The sequence below is a fragment of the Esox lucius genome, chromosome 22, assembly GCF_011004845.1.
Source record: "Esox lucius isolate fEsoLuc1 chromosome 22, fEsoLuc1.pri, whole genome shotgun sequence".
Taxonomy (NCBI): Eukaryota; Metazoa; Chordata; class Actinopteri; order Esociformes; family Esocidae; genus Esox; species Esox lucius.
In genome coordinates, this window is record NC_047590.1 from 11,434,676 (window position 1) to 11,457,113 (window position 22,438).

Genomic DNA, 22,438 nt, shown 5'->3' on the forward strand with positions numbered 1-22,438 from the left:
GCCAGCTCTCTCATGGGTTGCTTTCCATTGTACCTCATCTGTACCCCGATCACATTCAGCTTGCAACAGCCTGCTCCAGTGCTACCATCTCCACTCCGTTCATCTTTTTCATCTCCTGTAACAGTGCTCATTACAGCTGGACCTCCTTACTCTGTTCTTGCTCTCTCTCCAATTCAACTTGTCTCACTCATTTTTCCCCAGTCTTGTTGAACGGGTTTTGTTCTCCGGTACTTCACTGACTGAAGACTGTGGACCTGCTGTTTGAGCTCTCCCTGTTTTATATCCTCGAAATGAATCGATTCATCTCTCGTTTCCATTAGGGGTTGTGTTGGTGGGGTAGGGGGGTTGACACGTATTGCTACTTGTATTATGACCCTCCTTTGGGCTCATTCACATGCTGATTCATCAGTAGAACTCTGATTTTCAGTCTTGGCTTTGTGATTAATTTTATGAAAGTTCAATCTGAAACATGTGAAGTCACTCTGAAGTATTATTACAAAGTGAGAAAGATTTCAGAGGGTATTGGATTACAGTGGGCTCTGCGCTGGTGGGAGCACAAGTTACCCTGGGATGTTTTGTTTCCAACGTTGTGCGTCTTTCTCTTTCCATCTGTCTGTGAAAATATGTTTTTTTGTTGTGACATGCTCAAGCAATTCCAAAGAAACATTCTGTTGACAACACAACCCACACACACACACACACACACGCGCGCACCTGCACATGCATTATTTCATGCCTGCACACATACATGCTCACACAAACCACCACACCCAAACTCATTGCCGTACCAACTAAATTGCTTTGTATTAGAACTCGTTGGTTTGGCTTTGGCATTGGCCTTTCTAACGCATTTAAACAGTGTGAATTATAGTAGTCTCCCAGTCTCCGAAGGGAGGGGATTATGTTCTGCTTCAGGATGTCACCGTACATGTTGGCATTCATGGTTCCCTCAATGAACTGTAGCTCCCCAGTGCCGGCAGCACTCATGCAGCCCCAGACCATGACACTCCCACCACAATGCTTGACTGTAGGCAAGACACACTTGTCTTTGTACCCCTCACACTGTTATACAAGCTGTACACTCACTGCTTTACATTGTAGCAAAATATCATTTCTTCAGTGTTTCTTCAAATATTTACAAAAATGCGAGGGGTGTACTCACTTGTAAGATACTGTATATTTTTTAATTACTACATAGTTGTCACATGCCATGTCACAAGAATTCCATTGTTCAGAATCACTCATGTTATTTGGTGCACTTGACAAATAAAACACTTTGACTTTGACATAGGTTAAATTATTGGAGGCTTATTTAGACAATCACTCCCTCTCTCATTCAGTTTGACAAATGGGTGTGAAGTGTGCAGCTATAACGATACACAGCCGAAGAGAACAATAAATGTTGACACCCAGTGGCTAGGAAAAATTCCTTGAATGTTCAGAACCTAGAAAGAAAACCAGAGAGGAGCCAAGCTCTAGGGGTGGCCGGTTGCTTTAAAGTTTTGAGGCTACATTTTTCATCAATGTTTTAAAGTTCAGATGACCAGAGGGTCAACATATATGCATGATAACAGGAGGGGTTTGGCCTGCAACAGAAAATAACTTTAAGCACCATCTACATCAGCAATGTTTAATTTGAAAGATTTTTACAGACAAGCAAATTAAATTGTCAAAGTAAAGAACACCATATTCTACAATCAACAAAACATCATTCATAATGTTTGGCAAACAAGTCGATCTTGACGTCCCAGTTAAACATTTCCAGAGTATTTCCCTTCTCTTGCAGTGAGTCACAACAATTAACCCCCGCGCTGTTCCATTCCAATGAATCTCCTTTACTCTGTAGCGTAGAATCACAGCTTTTAATTATTTTTAATTCTCGTCCACTTTCTTCTCTGTTCGATTGAAAAATGTAGTATAATGTATTGCCTTGGAACTGGATATAATGTATGGCCTTGGAACTAGTTAAATAAATTTGGAATTAAACTGAAAGTACTATCAGAGTGAAAGTGACTCCAACGTTATCAAATAAGTTCTTATACAAAGCACTGTTTTCATTACGCATGCACAATAATAATAATAACAATAAGAATAAAAATAAGAATACATTTTAAAACATTTCAATATGCAACTGTAACCAAATATCACATCTGTACTGATTTTATGTAATTACGACAAACCTCACCATTACGTTGAGCACGTTAATATTAATAATTTAAAGCATTCTATATTAACTTTATGTGCTATATCGTGTGTTTCTATGCTGTAATCACTGTCAGACATCAGCTACCGGAGCATCAGCGGCTTCACATGCGTATATACCGCATCTTAAAGTTTGTCCACTTGTAAACTAGTCAATATAGTGCACAAACAAGTTGGGCTAGATTTCATGCATTTTGTGCTGGTTTTGAGCAGTCGTTGGTCTGTATTTTTGGTTGACCTGGCAACACTGATTGGCTTTTCAAACTGTTTTAAACTGTGCGAATTACAAAAATGTATAGTTCCAATAATAGTCCAATAATAGTTCCTTAGTAATTGCAATTAAGGAAGACTTCATGAATCTTGAATCATAGGTTCGATTACTGGAGGCTTATTTAGGCCATCAATCCTTCTTTCTTTCAGTTTGACAAATGAGTGAGAATGTACTGCTATAGAAATATAGCCAAAAGAGAAACCATCAGTCAACATTTCCTAGCCCACGGTGGCTAGGAAAAACACCCTTAAAAGTTCAGAATTTAGGAAGAAACATATAGAGCTGCAAAGCTCTGGGGGTATCCAGCAGTTACTTTAACGTTTTAAGGCTACATTGTTCGTCAGTGTTTTAAAGTTCAGATGATCAGAGTGTCAACAAATTGCTATACACAGAGGCGTTGCTAGGATCACAATACAATCGTGGCTTTTTATCTTTTTTTCTTTTTTGGTCAATTTGAGATCCTGGGCTATTCATAAAAGACCCGGGGCTATAGCTTCGGACGCTCAGTCCTATCGACGCCACTGGCTATACATGATAACAGGTGGGCTATGGCCAGCGATAGAAGGAGGCTATGCCGCACCGTCTATATCAACAACATTTCATTTGCCGTGTTTACAGACGACCAAATTAAATGTTCAAAAGAACACTATATTCCGCCATTAATTAAACATACTTCATATTGTTTGGACACCAATATGTTCTTCATATTCTATAACACTTCATGTATGGATTTTAATTTTTTTTTTGCAAGGGTCTGTTTGTCCCCACCTGTATATCCACGGGTTGCTGAAGGAGTAATCTTGTCGATCTTGACGTCCCAGCTAGACGTTTCCAGAGTATTCCCCTTCTGTTACTGTGAGTCACAACAATTAACACCTGCGCTCGCCTATTCCCTGGAATCACATTTACTCTGTAGTCTAGAAGCATAGCTTTTTAATCCCTTCTATTCTCAATACTTATTGAAAAATGAAAAATCTATTATATTGTATTGCCTTGGAATTGTTATCTGTTTTAATTTTCATATTTAATTGTGTATGCACAATAACAATAATAAAAATATATTTAAATATGAAACTTTGACCAAATACATTACACCTATATTGATTGTATGTATTATGTACGACATAATACCACACCATTATGATGAGCACGTTAGTATTCACCATTTCATTAAGAAGCACTACGTATTAATAACTTATATATTAACCAGATAGACTTGCGCTTGTCCCCACCCTCTTCCCATTGGTTAATCCTCTGGGGTGGGCGTGTTTTACAGTACCTCCTTGCTCGCGGTGCCTTTGATTGACAAAGCTCCAGACAGCAGCAGCCAGCAAATATAACCGGGAGTTCTCGCTCTGTTAGTTGAACATACAAACATGGATTTGGTGCTGCTGTAGTGATGATGCTCAATTCCAGTTATACTCACACAACATGGGCACTGTTTTAGCACCGTTTTTTTACGCCGGTAGCTTCGGTATTCTTTCTCTTTTCTCTGTCTCATATTCTAGGTCGTCATCTCTCCATCGCTTATAGGCCGAAAGAGAGAGAGGGTGAAAGAGAGAGTTAGAGAGGGAACCAAAAAGAGGCTGAGAGAGGCAGGCAGGCTCGAGAAGGGAACATACTGTGGGTTCCGAAGACATTTTCTCCGTGGTTGTGTTTTCTGGATGATTTCTCATTCTGATTATTTTTGAAATTATTTTATTATAATCATGGCGACAGATTCCCCTGCCCGGAGTCTGGATGAGATCGACCTGTCTGCACTACGGGTAAGATATAGCGGAGTCAACATCATGTTACATGTGTGTTTCAGCACCAAGCTGTAAACGGGATGTGTGCCTTATTACTCCTGACAGTGGTCCATGAATAGAAGAACACACCGTGTGTGAGAGGGAGTGACAACGCTTCTAAAATTGGTTAAATTTCTCCATCTCGCCCTACAGCTACCAACATGGCAGGCTGTAACAGTGGCACAGGCCGACTGGTGTTTGTTTAGCACTGAGCAGTCGATAATATATCTATATCGATATATATATATATATATATATATATGTGTGTGTGTGTGTGTGTGTGTGTGTGTAATAATGTAGATCTATAGCGTTATAGCGGGAGGTTATACAATGTAACACAAAATAAACCATCTCCGTAAGAACACGAGCTAGGTTGATCTTTTTACTGATTTTCGAACGAATCAAGCTAAATCAACAGAGGTTAGACGTGAAATAACGTGACAGAATAGCCATCTACATGTCATGTCACTGTGTGAGAAAGAGAAAGGGGTGGGGGTGGACAGAGGGGGTTGCTTCAGTCTCGGCTGGTTGGTATGAATATGTCGCTTTCATTGAGCCAGTCAGCGATGGAATGTAGCCTACATATTTCTAAATTACACACACACACACACACACACACACACACACACACACACACACACACACACACACACACACAGCGAGTGAGAGAGAGAGAGACATGTTGTTTTTAATATCAAAGTGAGAATCAAAAATAGTAACATTAAGAAAAAAGCAATTTTCAATAACCTTAACCCAAACTCTTAACCTTAACCCTTAACCACAGTAACCTAACATTTATGTCTAAACTAAACCTAGCCATAACCCCTAAGAGCAACATGTAACATCTGTACCTAAAAGTAACTGCAATTCTACAAAGCCCAATTGTATGTTTTTCCCTAAACCTAACCCCGAAGCCCAGAAAACAGTTTCGGATTTTTTCCTTGTGGGGATCTACCGAAATGCCTTAATGGGAATGTATGTACACATAATGGGATTTATATACACAGTGTCTGTTTGTGTGTTTCAACTATTAGGGTCACTCAGTGTTAAACACGTTTAGAGAACAAGGTTCTCTATAGTGCTCTCAACAAAGTCTTATAAATAATATTAAACCATGAACATCTGGTGAAAAATGTGTAGCCTTTCACATATTATATAATGATATAACCATCATGGTGGTTGAACATTTCTGCTATGGTACTGACTAGGTTACCTGTAGAGTTTGATGTCCATGCTATGCTAGAGCTAGTTACCTGTAGGGTTTGATGTCCATGCTATGCTAGAGCTAGTTACCTGTAGGGTTTGATGTCCATGCTATGCTAGAGCTAGTTACCTGTAGGGTTTGATGTCCATGCTATGCTAGAGCTAGTTTACCTGTAGGGTTTGAGGATTTGATGTCCATGCTATGTTAGGGGAAAGTTTACCTGAAGGGTTGGATGTCTGTGCTATGTTAGGGGCAAGGTTACCTTTAGGGTTTGAAGTCCGTGCTATGCTAGAGCTTGTTTACCTGTAGGGTTTGATGTCCATGTTATGCTAGAGCTAGTTTACCTGTAGGGTTTGATGTCCATGCTATTCTAGGGGCTAGGTTACCTGTAGGGTTTGATGTCCGTGCTATGCTAGAGCTTGTTTACCTATAGGGTTTGATGATTTGTTGTCCATGCTATGTTTGGGGCTAGGTTACCTGTAGGGTTTGATTTCCATGTTATGCTAGAGCTAGTTTACCTGTAGGGTTTGATGGTTTGATGTCCATGCTATGTTTGGGGCTAGGTTCCCTGTAGGGTTTGATGTCCATGTTATGCTGGAGCTAGTTTATCTGCAGGGTTTGATGGTTTGATGTCCATGCTATGTTAGGGGTTAGCTTACCTGTAGGGTTTGATGTCCATGCTATGCTAGAGGTAGTTTACCTGTAGCGTTTGATTGTTTGATGTCCTTGCTATGCTAGGGGCTAGTTCACCTGTAGGTTTTGATGTCCATGTTATGCTAGAGCTAGTTTACCTGTAGGGTTTGATGTCCATGCTATTCTAGGGGCTAGGTTACCTGTAGGGTTTGATGACCGTGCTATGCTAGGGGCTATTCTACCTGTAGGGTTTGATGTCCATGCTATTCTAGGGGCTAGGTTACCTGTAGGGTTTGATGACCGTGCTATGCTAGGGGCTAGGTTGCATGTAGGCTATGTTGTCTAAACTAGGCTTGTGGCTAGGTTGCCTTTGTTGTTTGTGTGTTATGCAATTGTTGCCGTCATTGGTTCTTTTTCTGTGAAGGTTGCCGGTTTGACCAGAAGGTTTGGTTTACTGTTCTCTGCCATAAATCCACTGGTTAGTGAACACTGGCCGTGTGTGTGTGTGTGTGTGTGTGTGGTCAGAGAACTAATGATACAGCATTCAGAAGCCAAGCTGTCATCAGATGGGCGCAACAGATGACAGATCAGCAGGACGGGCACACACACACACGGATGTAGAGACAGAAGCTGATGAATGACAGATGGGTAACAGAAGAATTAGATTGAACGCCAGTCTTGTCGCCAGTGACACACTCTCCCTTTGGCTGGACTGTCTATCATAGATTCCCCCATCGCCCTAAACCTACACACATTGTAAGCATTTTCCCACTCCACTCATTTTGCTCCCCCTTGTAAAGTGTCACACCTTACAACCTCCTCCCTGAATGTGTGTGTGACCTGTTTTCCTGTGAGCCAGAGGACCCCCTCATTCACTCACTTTCCCCAAGGGCATATCCATGTAAAGTTCAGAGGACCCCCTCATTCACTCACTTTCCCCAAGGGCATATCCATGTAAAGTTCAGAGGACCCCCTCATTCACTCACTTTCCCCAAGGGCATATCCATGTAAAGTTCAGAGGACCCCCTCATTCACTCACTTTCCCCAAGGGCATATCCATGTAAAGTTCAGAGGACCCCCTCATTCACTCACTTTCCCCAAGGGCATATCCATGTAAAGTTCAGAGGACCCCCTCATTCACTCACTTTCCCCAAGGGCATATCCATGTAAAGTTCAGAGGACCCCCTCATTCACTCACTTTCCCCAAGGGCATATCCATGTAAAGTTCAGAGGACCCCCTCATTCACTCACTTTTCTCAAGGGCATATCCATGTAAAGTTCAGAGGACCCCCTCCTTCACTCACTTTCCTCAAGGGCATATCCATGTAAAGTTCAGAGGAGCCCATCAAATTTGGTGCCAAAGAGAGCCTATGTTTCGATGTTTTCCCTAGTTATCAAACAGGGACCCATTATGTCATTCTGTTAAGTCATTCTGCTACCAATTTACTTACTGTTCAATAACCAAATATTTGTTCATACATAAGGTTTTATATCACAGCGGTAACGCCATACTTTCTGCATACATCACTGCCCTTTTATTCAGCATAAATATGTAACAGTTTCACACATTTAAATAATCACGTGAACAGGATGTTCAAGTTATTGACAACGGAAGGCCATAATTACTATCTGGCTCTCTCAGGACAGTGCAACAACAATTGATCAAATAAATAGGAAAAATAAGTCATGGATAAAATAAACATTGTTAAAAACAATTAGTTGTACTCAGGACAATACTGATAACAAACAACATAGGTAAATGTGCAGGTTCAAGCGTGTGCCTGTCAGTCCAAGTGTGGAGCAATGGCTTGGAAATACAAATGGTTTCTGAGCCTGTTCATAGAGGACTCCTTGCTCCTGTAGTGATGTAAGCGCATGAACAGCACCTGACTGAGGTGTGTGCAGTCCTTAGTACTGCTTCAGACTTTTGTCCCATATCTTGGATTGGTGGCAGCCCCAAAGGGGCATTGGACCATCCAAATTACAGATTTGTCCCAACAGTGTGCTGTAAACACATGAGTAGCTGGTGACAGGCAGGCTGGAAAGATGCGGGCTCTGCCTTGTGATCTCAACAACAACCGCAGTAATATCTGCAGTCTGGAATGACTTTACCCTTGAAACAGTCACTATTAAAACTGGTAGTTGCCACCGTTTGCAAAGCAAGATTTCCAGAGGTGACAGTAGAGAAGCTTAAGATTGCTGGTTAGTTAACTCCAGCTTGCTGAGGCTTGCTTAGTGGAAGTTCACTTTAGCTAGCTAATGCCAGGCTAATTTTATGACTTTAACCCAACCCAAGGAAAACTGTCAGTTTGCCACATACATAGGTTGACTACAGTGACTCATATGTTTCCAGTTTTCCATTGTGAATTTCCAACGAATTTCCACAAATGCCTTGATCTAACCTGGAGTGTCCATGGAGTGCATTTCAGCGCATTTTAGATTTGATGTTGCTAAAACGATGTGAGATCCACTTTAAATCTTAAGTTAATATTGAGTCAGTTGTTAGTAAAAATGTGCGTTACAAAAAATAAAGTAATATACTAGAATAACAGCAATCATAGCTCATGGCACAGAAAAGGACAGAGGAAAAATAGCCATCCTGTCAAGTTTGGTGGTTCTCTATTGGCAGTTATTGTATGACTGTGATGGGACACATAAACACATGCATACATGCACAGACATTAAAACACACAAGCACAGTCATGCAGCCCATTAATTTGTAAATGTTGTTATACACACAGACACACACACACACACACCATTAAACACTTGATCACTAATCAGAGTCTGGGTCTTGTTTGCAAGTATGAGTGTGTCCGTGTTTCTCTGTGAGCAGAGAATGGAAGACAGGAGAGGACGAGAGGGGAAACCAATAATGTGAATGCCAATGTGGTGCTTCGTTGATGTTGAAATGAGAGTGAGAGAGACTAAAAGAGGTGGACTGAGAGACTTGAGTGTTAAACCCGCCATAGCCCAAAGCCTAGCCTGTTGGAATAAGAAAGTGATGGAGAGGAAGAGAGAATGAGAGTGCCACACCATTTCTTAAAGAGAGTCTGGAAAGAAAACAAGAGAATCAAACAGTGAGATATTGTAGATAAAGATCTGCTCTGCCTGGCTGGACAAGAATGAAGTGAGAGAGTTAGTTGTGGGGGGGGGGTGAATACCAGCTACTCTTGGAATGCCTTAGCAACTCAGCAAACAACGAGGTGTGTGTGTGTATGTGCGTGCTTGTGCATGCTTGTGCGTGCTTGTGCGTGCGTATGTGAGACAGGCAGCGAGAGAAAGGGCACTGGGTTCTCTTCTGTAGTCACTGGGCTTCTCTTCTAACCAACCATTATGCTGCCACTTTAGCAAGCTATCAACAGTAGCCCATTAGCATCAACTGGGTTTCAGCTACCTGGCAATAGCAACACTGTCCTTATCTAGGCTAACATCAGATATCTCTCTGCATGTCTGGGCTCGCATCAAGCTCGAAAACCTCCATAATTGCAAGCGTCAACCTTGCACATCTAAAAGATTAACAACAACTGTTCATCTCTACCAGTGAATCTCAGACAAACAAATTGTATGGGAGTGCCTTCCATTGTCACATGAGGCTGACATAACTCAAAGGATGACATCCTGAGAATGACATGGGGATCAATAAGCCCATTACCTTTTGGACATGCTTGGCACTTAAATGCAATTCATGTTTCATTTATAAATAATAAAATCCAAATCATATCAAAACATCATTTTTTTTTTTTTACAAGGCTCAGTAACTGTTAACATTTAACAACTGAAGCATTAGGGCATCCTTCCATTGGCCAAGGGGAGAGGAAGCCAATTGGCTGGGTAGTGAAGGCCTGGAGTAAAATTGAACTGGGCCGACAATTTTCTTATTGATGATCTCTGTCTTTAGGATCCAGCGGGGATCTTTGAGCTGGTGGAATTGGTGGGCAACGGAACCTATGGACAGGTGTACAAGGTAAGTAATTCTCTCTTTTGTTATTTTTCTCTTTGTACCAATCTCCATCAACTCGCAGAGAGGCTATCTGAGAAGTCCATGTTGCAGGGGGGTGTACATTTAGGATACAGATATGACTTGGCTGTTTCCTGCCTCTGCCTCTGACATCATAGGGTGTCATTTGATTGACAGTTCCATGGCGTGTGCCCTTGTGAGACTATCTTTGTGTCCTACAGGAACTTTCATCTCCTTTTCTCCTCTGCCATCCTCTTCTCATTCTTTCATATAACTTCATAGATGTGCTTCCTTTACAGACATCCATCTTTGTGTGTGTGTGTTCATGTGTGTGTTTGTTTATAATGAACTAACGTCTGTAAAGTCATGTTGCGATGGAGAAGAGGGTGTTCTCTGATTGGACGAACAAGTCAGCTAGAGGCCAACACTGTTAGCCAAAGATACAGTTTGACAGCTTCCTATCTGTGTGCGTGCATGCGTGCGTGCGTGTGTGTGTGGATGGCGGAGTAGAGCTAGGCTTTTCTCTGTACGTGTATTTATTTGTGCGTGTATGTGCATGTCTGTGCTTGCCTGGGTTGTTTGTGCGTTTTTCCGGAGGTGTATGTGGTATAACACAGGTCCGAGCTGTTCATAGCCACAAGGCATCCTGGACTGCCGGGGACACTGTTTAGTTTACAAAAGGCCTCTGACTGCTGTATATTGACATCAGGATTTGAGAGGAGAGGACAGACCGGGAGAGGAAAATTGAGAAGCGGGAATTGTGTCACTGTTTTTGCATGACCTATGAAATATATATGCGTTCTGTTTGTCTGTGTATTGAAAATATTACTTGTATAAATCACACACATGCAACGCTTGTGATGAGGATCCTTTGGTTTATTTCATTCTATTGACAAAAAGGATGTGTCAATGTATATTGTATGTCCAAAGTCTTTGACTTTTGTTGAGAGTGGATGCCGTGGACGAAAGCAACACTCTGAAAGTAGAGTGGGGACAGTAAAACATTGTTAAGTTGCTTGTTTGGTAGGTTCTTGACGGTTGTACTTGTTGTGATGTTCTGGTTGACGCCTGTTAAACTCTTCAGTTTCATGGTATGATTCAGAACCAGTTTGGCCTGATGAGTGGCTAATTATGAATGTACGGAAAGTTTTTTTCTACTCTGGTTATTTGTGATATGTGGCCAATGTAGCATGGCTGAGGACTGTGTAGGCACTCTGCTTTGCGTCGAGCCAAAAAGCCTCCCTTAGTTGTGGTACATTAGCCATGCACATCACCCTTAATCACTTGATTTATTCTAGTACAGTACATTTGAGCTAGTCCTGCATAGCACCGTGCACTATAGCACAGTTCACTATAATACCATAACTAGAAAAGTAAATCTCTTCTTTTTCCAGAGCCTCTTTCTGTATTTTTCTCTCCCTCTTTTTTCACTTCGCTTTCCTCTGGGAAATCCATCTATCTTCTCCACGCTTTATTTTTCCCTCGTTCCCTCTCTATCTTTCCCTCCCCCCCCCCCCCCCCCCGCTCTGCGTGGACTTATCAATATATAATAATGTTTTTCCTACAAGTTATTTTCTTTTATGTACTTTTGCTAATACTGTATCTCTGTATTATGTGTCGGATTTCCGATTGGAAAGATGTAACAAAATCATATTTCAAATGATTTGCTCAGTGTGTGCATGTGTGTGCATGTGCGTCTGTGTGTATGTGTGTGTGTGTGTGTGTGTGTGTGTGTATGTGTGTGTGGCATGGGTGTGTTCCATAAATAGAGAACATGGTTGATACTGAATAATTTCTCTCTCACTCCCTTTCTCTCTTGGTTAATGAATATTTTAAGGGCCATATGGGAGATGTTGTTTTCTACTGTAAACTGTAACTGTCTAAGGAGTGAAAGAATGTCCGGCACAGACTACAGACATGATGGATTAGTGTGTAGATTGATGGGCTGCTTGATCAAAACGGTTGGTTTCATGACCACTATTTTAAAATAGAAGGCACTGTGAGGTAGTATTCACAGACACACATAGAGCAGATGGACTGACTGGCACTCCAAATGCTATTGCACTCCAAATGCTATGGCACAATGTGGACTGACACCCATGTCCTGGCAGGACGGCAGAGTTATCCGTGTGGTTGTGTGTGCTTGCGCGTGCTTGTGTGCCTGAGTGTGCGCGCGTGTGTGTGTGTGTGAGTGTGTGTGTGCTTTTCACACTCATCAAATATTAACCAGTCGCAGAGTGTTTGTGCAAAATGTGGTTTTATACACTACATGAGTTTGTGGTTGGGGCATCTCTGACTATTAATGGTCAGCTAAAAACAGAACAGTTACACAGGGATATGTGTTCTGCTGAGAATCTGCAATTGCACGTTGCAGGTTTCCTTTTTTTGTCCTTGTTCTGAGGGAAGGGTTAAAAATTATACTATTAAGTATAAAAATACGACATCTCTGCAACTAATTACACCTGTCCTTCTGTCCCTCGCCTTTCCTCTCAGTCACTCTTCCTCTTTCTGTTCCGCTCTTTCTCTATTCCTGTTTCTCTTCCTGTCTGTTCTCTTTCTCCCCCCCCCCCATCCTTCCTTTGTGAAATGACTTAAAAGATAGTTATCTGTTGGCTGCCTTGAGTATTGATGCCAAGGATTATCATTGATCTCCTGGTGAAAGACAAACACATGGACAAAAACCGTGCATAGACACAATCGCATAGACACACTCACACACTACAGCTGTGATGTTAACTGGAAAAGGTATTTTTACCAACCAAACTGTAAATGAATCCAGGAGGTTTAACTGAAAAACATGAAGTAGCCTTTAATATAGTAATGTGAAGTTTGAAATAAAGACACAGGTTTGTTGTACTGCACAACCGGAGGAACTATTAAGACCAATGAGAAGATACATTATAATGAATTTATTATTCCGTTCGTTTTTATGATTCTTGGGAGTTGTGTCCATATTGCCCAGCTCTGACACATCGACCCTCCCACCTGGCGCTGTGTTCATCAGGCCACTCCCCCCCTGAGGCTTTGCACTCCTCTTACCCATAATGCACTATTCACTCTCAGTTAGCCTGATATCAATAATGACTTCAATGTGAGGAGAGAGAGGTTCTCCTCTACAGCTTCACTCCATCATCCTTATTACCCTTTAATCCATTGTGAATTTTATCCTTACTTTGTCTTTGCAGTCTGTCTCGTTCTCCCTTCTTCCGGTCTCTCGTTCTCCCTCATTCCCTCCCTGCCTCCCTCTCTCTGTCTCTCTCTCTCCCTCCTTCCATCCCGCCTCCTCACCTTCCCTCCTCCCCTCCAGTAAATCTTTTCTGTCGTTCATTTGACCTCCAGAACTGCTGGAGCGTGTTGCTGATGTGCTGAACCTGTGTGTGTATGCGTGTGTGTGCGTGCATGTGTGTGCATGTATACATGACTTTGCGTGTGGGTCTTTGCGTGTGTGTGCGACCCCCATGGGTGTGGGAGGGATCAGGGTGTAGACACTCCAGGGTGTGGGAGTTATCAGGGTGTAGACACTCCAGGGTGTGGGAGTTATCAGGGTGTAGACACTCCAGGGTGTGGGAGTTATCAGGGTGTAGACCCTCCTGGGTGTGGGAGGGATCAGGGTGTAGACCCTCCTGGGTGTGGGAGTTATCAGGGTGTAGACACTCCAGGGTGTGGGAGTTATCAGTGTGTAGACCCTCCTGGGTGTGGGAGGGATCAGGGTGTAGACCCTCCTGGGTGTGGGAGTTATCAGGGTGTAGACACTCCAGGGTGTGGGAGTTATCAGGGTGTAGACACTCCAGGGTGTGGGAGTTATCAGGGTGTAGACACTCCAGGGTGTGAAAGAGAAACTCCACCGGCCTAAGAGAGATGTTTCGGGCCTGTGGAGGGGGAGGGGGGGGATGGGTGGGGATGCGTGAAACAGATGTCTCTCAGATTTAGTTTGGGATGTAGAGGTGTGTGTGGGGGGAGGATTACTGTACCCTGGATTAGGATTATGGTGTGACCCATTTAACCCCCCCACACTGCTTTTGGATTTTCATGTGTGTGTGTGTTTGTGTGGTGTGTGTGTGTTTGTGTGTGTACAGCAGTATGTGTTTTCTCAAAATGCCATGCTGTATGCATTTCTTAGCTTGGGGGGAGGGGGGGGGCGGGGTACTTTCCTTTCAGCCTCTCCTTTGGGGAACAGCGTGCTGTGGTCATGGAAATGGGGAGAAATAGCCAGCTCAAACCTACAGTCACTCTGTCCATCCCTGACCAACTCCTCACCCTCTCATCACCCTCACCCCCTCCTCACCCTCACAGCTCCTCAGCCCCAGCAGGACAATGTTCTCTTCTTCTCCTGTGTGTGTGTGTGTGTGTGTGTGTGTGTGTGCGTTGGTCGGCCAGGCCTGTTGCTAGGTTACGGACAGGAAGTGTCCTGCATAGTAAATGTATCTGAGGGGGTCTGTGAAATGGAGTTGGCAGTGGCACACCATGCACTCACAGACACACACACAGACACACACGCACACAGACACACACGCACACAGACACACACACAGACACACACGCACACAGACACACACACACAGCCCTTAGATTTTCTCTCTCTGATAGTCTGCCCTGAATAGTGCTTAGGATGGTGGTCTGTAACTGTTCCACTGTTGTGTGACTTAACTCAAGCTGAATGACAAAACTGCAGCAAACATCATTCCTGTAGATATCGATGTAGATTTCATGCTGTATGTAGATATTGAGACATAGGGAGATTATTTATAGTTCAAGATTCTGGCAATGCATACATTCATACACACACACACACGCACACACAACACACACACGTCAGCTGATTTGTGCTATGAGGCATGACAGCAGATCTAGGTCAGGAAGGCATACCATAGAAGGAATAAACCGATGAAAGAAGTGATCCACATTCTGAATGAATGGTCTTAGGGAACAGAAGGACCTCCCTTTCTGTGAGCGCCTACACACACAGGCATACACAGACCTCTCCGTCGTGTGGCGATGTGGACTTTGAGGTCATTAACTGCTGTATTCTGGTTTTAATTCTATTGTTACTCTCAAACAAAGAGCCCTTGTAGTACTGGAATTGGGGCAGACTGATCCTAAATGAAAATTTCTTCAAGTACATTTGTGTGTGTGTGTGTGTGTGTGTTCGTGGTCGCTCAGGCTGTAGCCAGCATGTGAGTCGAAGTGCTAACTCATTGACATGTGACTAGTCATGGCTTTATTACATCAGATCAACCACTTCTTCTTCTTCTTCCTCCCCCAAACCCCCCCCCCCCCATCCTCCACCCCATCCTCCCCCCCATCCTCCTCCCCCCATCCTCCTCTCACTACGACCCTTCTATATTCAAGTATATACCATTCGAATGGCTTTCTGTTTGCTTAAAAATATGATCATTGCATTTAAAAGGATTCCCCCTTTTGTGTTATCTGTTTTCCAGCTGCTTTTATTCAGGCTAATGGCCAAGATTAAGTTAAGATTAGGTCACTATCAGGTCCAATTCATCGGTATCTTCTCTCTCTCGCTCCAGGGTCGTCATGTCAAGACAGGACAACTGGCGGCCATCAAGGTCATGGATGTCACTGGGGTAAGTGACTGAGTGGCCTTGTCCAAAACGAGGCCTTCCTGAATGAAAAACCTTGACATCCATGGCATTCTAATAACTAAAAAGCTCCACTGGGTGAATTGAATACTGAATACTATATTTTTCCACAGCTGTGTTGTATGTAAGCATACTGTTTACACTTCGGACCACACTTTTATCTATTCCTCATAAAAAATGATAAGACATCAAATATCTGTGACTTTTGCCTCTCTAAAATCGGCGTCACGCTGAAGAAATAAATCTTCTGTCGGTTGATCTTTTCTGTCAGTTGATCTCTTCTGTCGGTTAATCTCTTCTGCCAGTTGATCCCTTGTATCGGTTGATCTGTAAATGTGTGTGTGGTTCAGGATGAGGAGGAGGAGATTAAGGCAGAGATCAACATGTTGAAGAAGTACAGCCACCATCGGAACATCGCTACCTACTATGGTGCCTTCATCAAGAAGAACCCCCCTGGCGCTGATGACCAGCTTTGGGTGTGTGTGTGTGTGTCTCTGTATGTATGTGTGTGTGCGTCTGTATGTGTGTGTGTCTGTCTGTACATATGTGTCTGTGTCTGCACGTGTCTGTATATATGTATGTGTGTGTGTGTGTGTGTTTATACGCGTGTGTGTGTGTGTATATGTGTGTGTGTGTGTGTGTGTATGTGTGGGTCTGTATGTGTGTGTGTCTGCATGCGCCTGTCTGTGCTGTTTGTCAGAATCAAAATGTCCTTGGGTGTGTGTGTGTATGTGTGTATGTGTGTGTGTGTATGTGTGGGTCTGTATGTGTGTGTGTCTGCATGCGCCTGTCTGTGTTGTTTGTCAGAATCAAAATGTCCTTGGGTGTGTGTGTGTATGTGTGTGCGCACCTGTTCTTGCATTAACATGTATTTCTCTTCCTCTGTCTCTGCCATCCTGTCCTTCTCTGTGTGTAGTTGGTGATGGAGTTCTGTGGCGCGGGCTCAGTCACAGATCTCATTAAAAACACCAAGGGGAACTCACTGAAGGAGGAGTGGACAGCGTACATCTGTAGAGAGATCCTCAGGGTGAATGTTACTTATTATTATTATTATTATATACTCTTACTACTGCAATTCTAACTCATCCAGAATCAAATCTGAATGAATGTAAATCTGAAATGAACATCCCTATCTCTGTATTTATTCTATCCTCTCCTTCACTGTCTCTGTTTTCTCTTCCCAGGGTCTGACCCATCTTCACCAGCACAAAGTCATCCACAGAGACATCAAAGGTCAGAATGTCCTACTGACTGAGAATGCAGAGGTCAAGCTTGGTGAGACACCTTTTTTTAGCAGCACGATTCAGCAAATTATAAAATACCTATTATGGAGGAAAATGTCTATTGATCCAACAGGAATAGCTTAGTTTGTTGCTTCACTCTCTTCACACACGTGCAGACAGACAGGTCAATTCATTGACTGACCGAGTAATTGATTGACATGTGGATTTATCTAACCTCAGTGGACTTTGGCGTGAGCGCTCAGTTGGATCGAACGGTGGGACGAAGGAATACTTTTATCGGAACGCCCTATTGGATGGCTCCTGAAGTCATTGCCTGTGACGAAAACCCAGAGGCTACCTACGACTTCAAGGTACCCAAGATCACTTTTTCTTGGTTTATTTGTCCCTGAATCAATTCTGTTACTCCTCCTGATTCATCGGCCTCACTCTACCCTCTGTCCTTTCTCTCTCTCTCTCTCTCTCTCACTCTCTCTCTCTGTCTCCCTCTCTCTCTCAGAGCGACCTGTGGTCTCTGGGTATAACTGCTATAGAAATGGCAGAGGGAGCACCACGTAAGTATGGGAACACATACAAATTAACGTGCACAGATAAATAGTACCCCCTGTAATCGGCCGCCGTCCTCAGGTATTGGACACATTACCAGAGTGTTCAATGACCTTATATTTCCTTTTTATTTTTGTTACAAGGGACACATTGTCACAGCCAACACAGGAGTCCTCTCTGAAGTTTCACTAATTTCACGATGAGCAATTTGCCATTTTCGGCTTCATACAATTTAGTCCTCCAACCACTAGAAACGGCCGGTAATGAGAGGTGACCAACGTTAGGGCGTCCAAACCATCACACCCACACATACGCGTATTCACACCGAACGGTATTAACCCTTTCTGTTCCTCCCGGCAGCTCTGTGTGACATGCACCCAATGAGAGCGCTCTTCCTCATTCCCCGAAACCCCGCCCCAAGGCTCAAGTCCAAAAAGTGGTGCGTCCGTTGGCACAGTCACTCACTCGCGCACGCAAACACACACACACAAACACTAATCATCCTTATGATGTTGATTATAATAAGATCATGATAATTTACTTTCAGGTCTAAGAAGTTCCAATCGTTCATCGAGAGCTGTTTGGTGAAGAGCCACGGCCAGAGACCGAGCACAGAGCAGCTGCTGAAACACCCCTTCATCAGAGAGCTGCCCAACGAGCGGCAGGTCCGCATCCAGCTGAAGGACCACATCGACAGGACCAAGAAGAAGCGGGGAGAGAGGGGTGAGGCAGATTTTAGGAAACCAATAGGCCCTGTTTCTGTTCCTCCTGTCGCCTGGCCGCCGTAACCCAGACGATCATGTGCTTTGCAGACGAGACGGAATATGAGTACAGCGGAAGTGAGGAGGAGGAGGAAGAGGAGCGAAACGTCGGGGAGACAAGGTAGCGCCCACGCACTCATGACTGAGGACTCCCAAGCCGTGACGGTTCCGTCATTAACCCTTCTCTCCTGATTCAGCTCCATCATAAACATCCCTGGCGAGTCCACGTTAAGGCGGGACTTCCTGCGCCTGCAGCTGGCCAATAAGGAGCGCTCTGAGGCTCTGAGGCGGCAGCAGCTGGAGCAACAGCAGAACGAGGAACACAAGCGCCTCCTGCTGGCCGAGCGACAAAAACGCATAGAGGAGCAGAAAGAACAGAGGAGGAGGCTGGAGGAGGTATGAGACCACACACACACACACACACCCACCCACACACCCACAAATACATACAAATACATGTGTGTGTTTTTCTCTCATACAGCAACAGCGTAGAGAGCGAGAGTTGAGGAAACAGCAAGAGAGAGAACAGAGGAGACGCTACGAGGAGATGGAGCAGCTGCGGCGGGACGAGGAGCGTAGGCATGCCGAGCGTGAGCAGGTACACACTTCCTCATTTCCTGTTTCTCCTCTACCACAGTAATTATGCATTTCTCTTCCCACTCTCTCTACGCCTTCCTCTCTCTTCCTCTTATATTCTCTCTTCTGTCTTTCTCTCTTTGACGTTTTCCTTCTTCCATTCACGCCGCGGTAGGAGTACATCCGTAGACAGTTGGAGGAGGAACAGAGACAGTTAGAGATTCTACAACAGCAGCTGTTACAGGAGCAGGCTCTACTGCTGGTAACGCTCGCATGTGTCTGTATTGACCCCTGACCTCTCACCACTGACCCCTCCACAGGGTCAGGTCAGTTGTGTACCTGCATGCTTACAGCCACCCCCACCCCCCCCCCCATCACCGCCACGCCCCAACTCTCTGACATTACCGCTAGGAAGAAGCAGCAGTGTTAATCTGCAGCTTGCCCCCGTGCTCGTTGCTCCTCGTTCCACCTCGCCCCCCCCCCCCCTCCCTCTGTCACCTGCAAGTTCGCCTCCTTCTCCAGCCCACTCGCGGGAAACGTTGCTGCGAGCCATGTCCTGTACTGAGTGATGTGATGTGGTCAACATGCCCTTCGTGGAGTGATGTCGTTGGTCAGTCTTGTGTCATGTGTCTGGCGCATGGCTCCACCCAGGTCGGATTAGGGATGTGGGCAGGATCAGGTGGTAACAGGCGCGTCTGTGTCCTTTTGCGTCTCTAGGAGTATAAGCGTAAGCAGATTGAGGAGCAGCGTCAAGCCGAGAGGCTACAGAGACAATTACAGCAGGAGGTAACACAAATGTCGTATAACAAGAATGACTATAATATTACATAATTATGGATTCTGAAATGTTTTAGTGGTCTGTTAGATGATGTATTCATATAACAACGTTGAGTATATTGTCAGATAGTAATGCAGTATAATATAGTTGTTGAGTATAATGTTGAATAGTATTGATGTGAAGTTTAGTATAATACTGAGTAATGGAAGCAGACGGTAAAGTGTTATTTCTCTGTTTTTGTAGAGAGCCTATCTGGTGTCTCTACAGCAGCAACAACAACAACAAAACCAAGATGGCCGACCAGGAGAGAAGAAACAGCTGTATCACTATAAAGACTCAGCTAGTCCTACTGACAAACCCGCCTGGGCGAAAGAGGTACAAACACGCACATAGGCAGGTTGTGTCTACTCAGACAGTTCCTACAGGCTGATGAAGGAAGGCTTCAAGAGAAGAAAGAAAGCTGGTGAAGACTTGAGGCGGTGCTCCGACTGCTGAATTTGATAACGACACCCCTGTTACTAGTAGGATACCGAGCTGTTGCTGTCTAGAGCTGTGCGGATTGGAACAACATGGTGTTTTTTTTCTTTTAAGGTCCTAATATGTGATTAATTGGTGATCTTTACGTTTGAAAAAGGTGCATGTCAGAGTTGGTGTGCCTGTTCACATCTGTAGGTGTGTGAATGCGTGTTTGTGTGCGAGCTCACGTTTGACTTCTGCCTCACCTTGTCTTCAGGTCCAGAAGCAGCAGAAACGCCCCCAGAGCAACTCACCCCGCCCATTACGTCAGCACCACTCCTTTAACCAACCAGTAGACTCCAAACCCTCCCAGCTTCGTCCCCATGCCAACCCTGCTCGCCGAGCCCCCTCTAACCCTATCCAAACCCCTCGCGGTCGTACTGCCCACGAGACAAGGAATGTAGTGAATTCTCCTCTGAAAAGTGAGATCAACCAACAGTTTAGACAGATGGGAGCTCAGAAAAACAGGGAGATCAAAGTCACAGGAAGACATAACAGCCCCCGAGTCAACCCCCGTGTTGTAGTATCTGGCAACAACCTGGGTCCGAAAGCCCAGAGGCAAGCCAATCAGAAGGCTGACCGTCTATACCGAGGACGTAGTCCCGGCCCCAAACACCAGGGGCCGCCAGGCAACTCCAACCAGGACCCGCAAAATAACGGTCAGGGTCAACCGACTGTCTCAGTCCCCAACCAAGGCCAGGGTCCGAGCGAGGGCCCAGGTACCCAACAGCCTTCAGCAGCCTTCACGCCCGTCCTCATCTCCAGCCCAATCCCTGTCCTCATCTCCGGCCCTTTGCAAAGCGAGAGCGCCGTTGTACCCTCTAACCAGGTGGCCACGAATGGGATCGACTGGGCCCCCAGCTCCTGCCCCAACCAGGGACCTAACCCGGGGGTAAAAGCCCGGGGCTGGAATGGCGGCCGCAGATCCAGCTCCCACTCTCCCTGCAATAGAATAGACGTAGAAGTAGACCCAGAAGAAGACTGCGCCTTTTCTGCCTCCTCTTCCTCTTCCTCCCCTAAGTCCAACTTGTCTCTCCTCTCCCCTGATTATCTTCCCATGTCTCCCAAAGACCTAGAAATAGATGACGAAGTAGAACAGTGGGAGTTGGAGTATATGAGGTGTGTAAAGGAGCAGGATGCACGGGAGTGTGGGGGTGGGTTGAGGATGGCTATCAGCCAAGACAGTCTGTTCAGATCCTTTGGGGATCAGAAGACGTCTCACCTCCGACCCCTAACCCCTGACCTCTCGGCCTCTACCCCTGCCAACCACCTACGCCCTTTCCTGCTTTCTGAATCCTGTAATCAGAGCAATTTCCTCCAAGTCCCCGTTCATGGTCGTAAAGGTCTGTACAGAAGTATGACAGAGTTCAATGATGATGATGAAGATTTTGAGTATGAGGCCACATCATCTAACCTGGACCTGGCCGGGTCAGCACCAGGAAACTTACTTAAAGAACACCTCTCCCGGCCCATTCCTGTCAGGCCGAAACCGTCATCCCACTATATGTCATCTCTCTCAGTGTGTCATTCTCCTAGTAGAAATCCTCGGAGACAGCTCCTTTCAGCCTTAAAGTGGATGGGCCTTTCTCCCCGAGCGTCACCCAATGTCTCTCCCAAACATTCCCCCAACGACACCCCTGTTTATCTTTCTCCCTACCTCACCCCAACGTGTTCTCCCCATCCCTCTCCTGGTGGCTCTCCTTTTGGCTCAGAGTCCCAGCTCACTATCAGACCCCTAGCCTCTATGCACTAGCTCCAAGCAGACACACACACACACACACACACACACACTCAAAACACACAGACCCACACACAGAAAACACACCTTTTCGCAAATCTTTATCCTTGTGGGGACTTTAACTGATTTTCTTTGAGATCTATTATTTCAAACTTTTAATTTATGCCAAACTTCAAATAAAGAATTTGTAAATTCAGCCCTCTAGTATGTACAAGGGGAAAATGTATTTACATCTTTAGAGAGCCTTAGCAGCTAACTAGCTAATAACTAGCTAGCTTGTCAATATAGCTAGTTGTACAATATGTTTCAGAATGATTTTCATAGCCTATTTCTTTCATTGTTTGACTAACTGAGACTAGTGACGCTGTACTGCAGTGAATGGTAACATCTTGCCCCAATATTGTCCTTAATATAATTAGGATTTTTCAGCTTTTTTATAGTGGAAATCTTGTCTCCTTCAACCCCAAAACACAAACTAACCCTAACCTATAGTTTATGTTTAAATGTGTTTACTATATTTACTATATATTTACCATATTTAAATGTTATTCTGCAGACTTATCCGGAGTGACCTACAGTAATTGATTCATAGGTTTTTATACTGGCATCCAATAAACTGACAAT

The 22,438-nt window shown here is 44.4% G+C and overlaps 1 protein-coding gene across 13 annotated transcripts in view; it reads left to right on the top strand.

The window, feature by feature from the left end:
• The first annotated feature begins 3,787 nt into the window (after positions 1-3,787).
• The window catches only part of tnika (TRAF2 and NCK interacting kinase a), a 31,966-nt gene continuing 13,315 nt past the window's right edge, over positions 3,788-22,438 (top strand). For 7 of the 13 annotated variants that reach the window (XM_010886239.5, XM_010886241.4, XM_010886240.5 and 4 more), the window contains exons 1-17: positions 3,788-4,239; positions 9,999-10,064; positions 15,587-15,643; positions 16,009-16,134; positions 16,575-16,685; positions 16,843-16,933; positions 17,122-17,252; positions 17,399-17,453; positions 17,806-17,884; positions 17,993-18,168; positions 18,258-18,327; positions 18,404-18,602; positions 18,688-18,804; positions 18,958-19,044; positions 19,500-19,568; positions 19,804-19,935; positions 20,294-20,968. In XM_010886239.5, coding sequence (XP_010884541.2) covers positions 4,183-4,239; positions 9,999-10,064; positions 15,587-15,643; positions 16,009-16,134; positions 16,575-16,685; positions 16,843-16,933; positions 17,122-17,252; positions 17,399-17,453; positions 17,806-17,884; positions 17,993-18,168; positions 18,258-18,327; positions 18,404-18,602; positions 18,688-18,804; positions 18,958-19,044; positions 19,500-19,568; positions 19,804-19,935; positions 20,294-20,968 — 2,298 coding nt within the window. In that variant the 5' untranslated portion in view covers positions 3,788-4,182. The remainder of the gene's footprint in view (positions 4,240-9,998; positions 10,065-15,586; positions 15,644-16,008; positions 16,135-16,574; positions 16,686-16,842; positions 16,934-17,121; positions 17,253-17,398; positions 17,454-17,805; positions 17,885-17,992; positions 18,169-18,257; positions 18,328-18,403; positions 18,603-18,687; positions 18,805-18,957; positions 19,045-19,499; positions 19,569-19,803; positions 19,936-20,293; positions 20,969-22,438) is intronic. The other 6 variants (XM_010886248.5, XM_010886250.5, XM_010886251.5 and 3 more) reach the window with 3 other exon arrangements.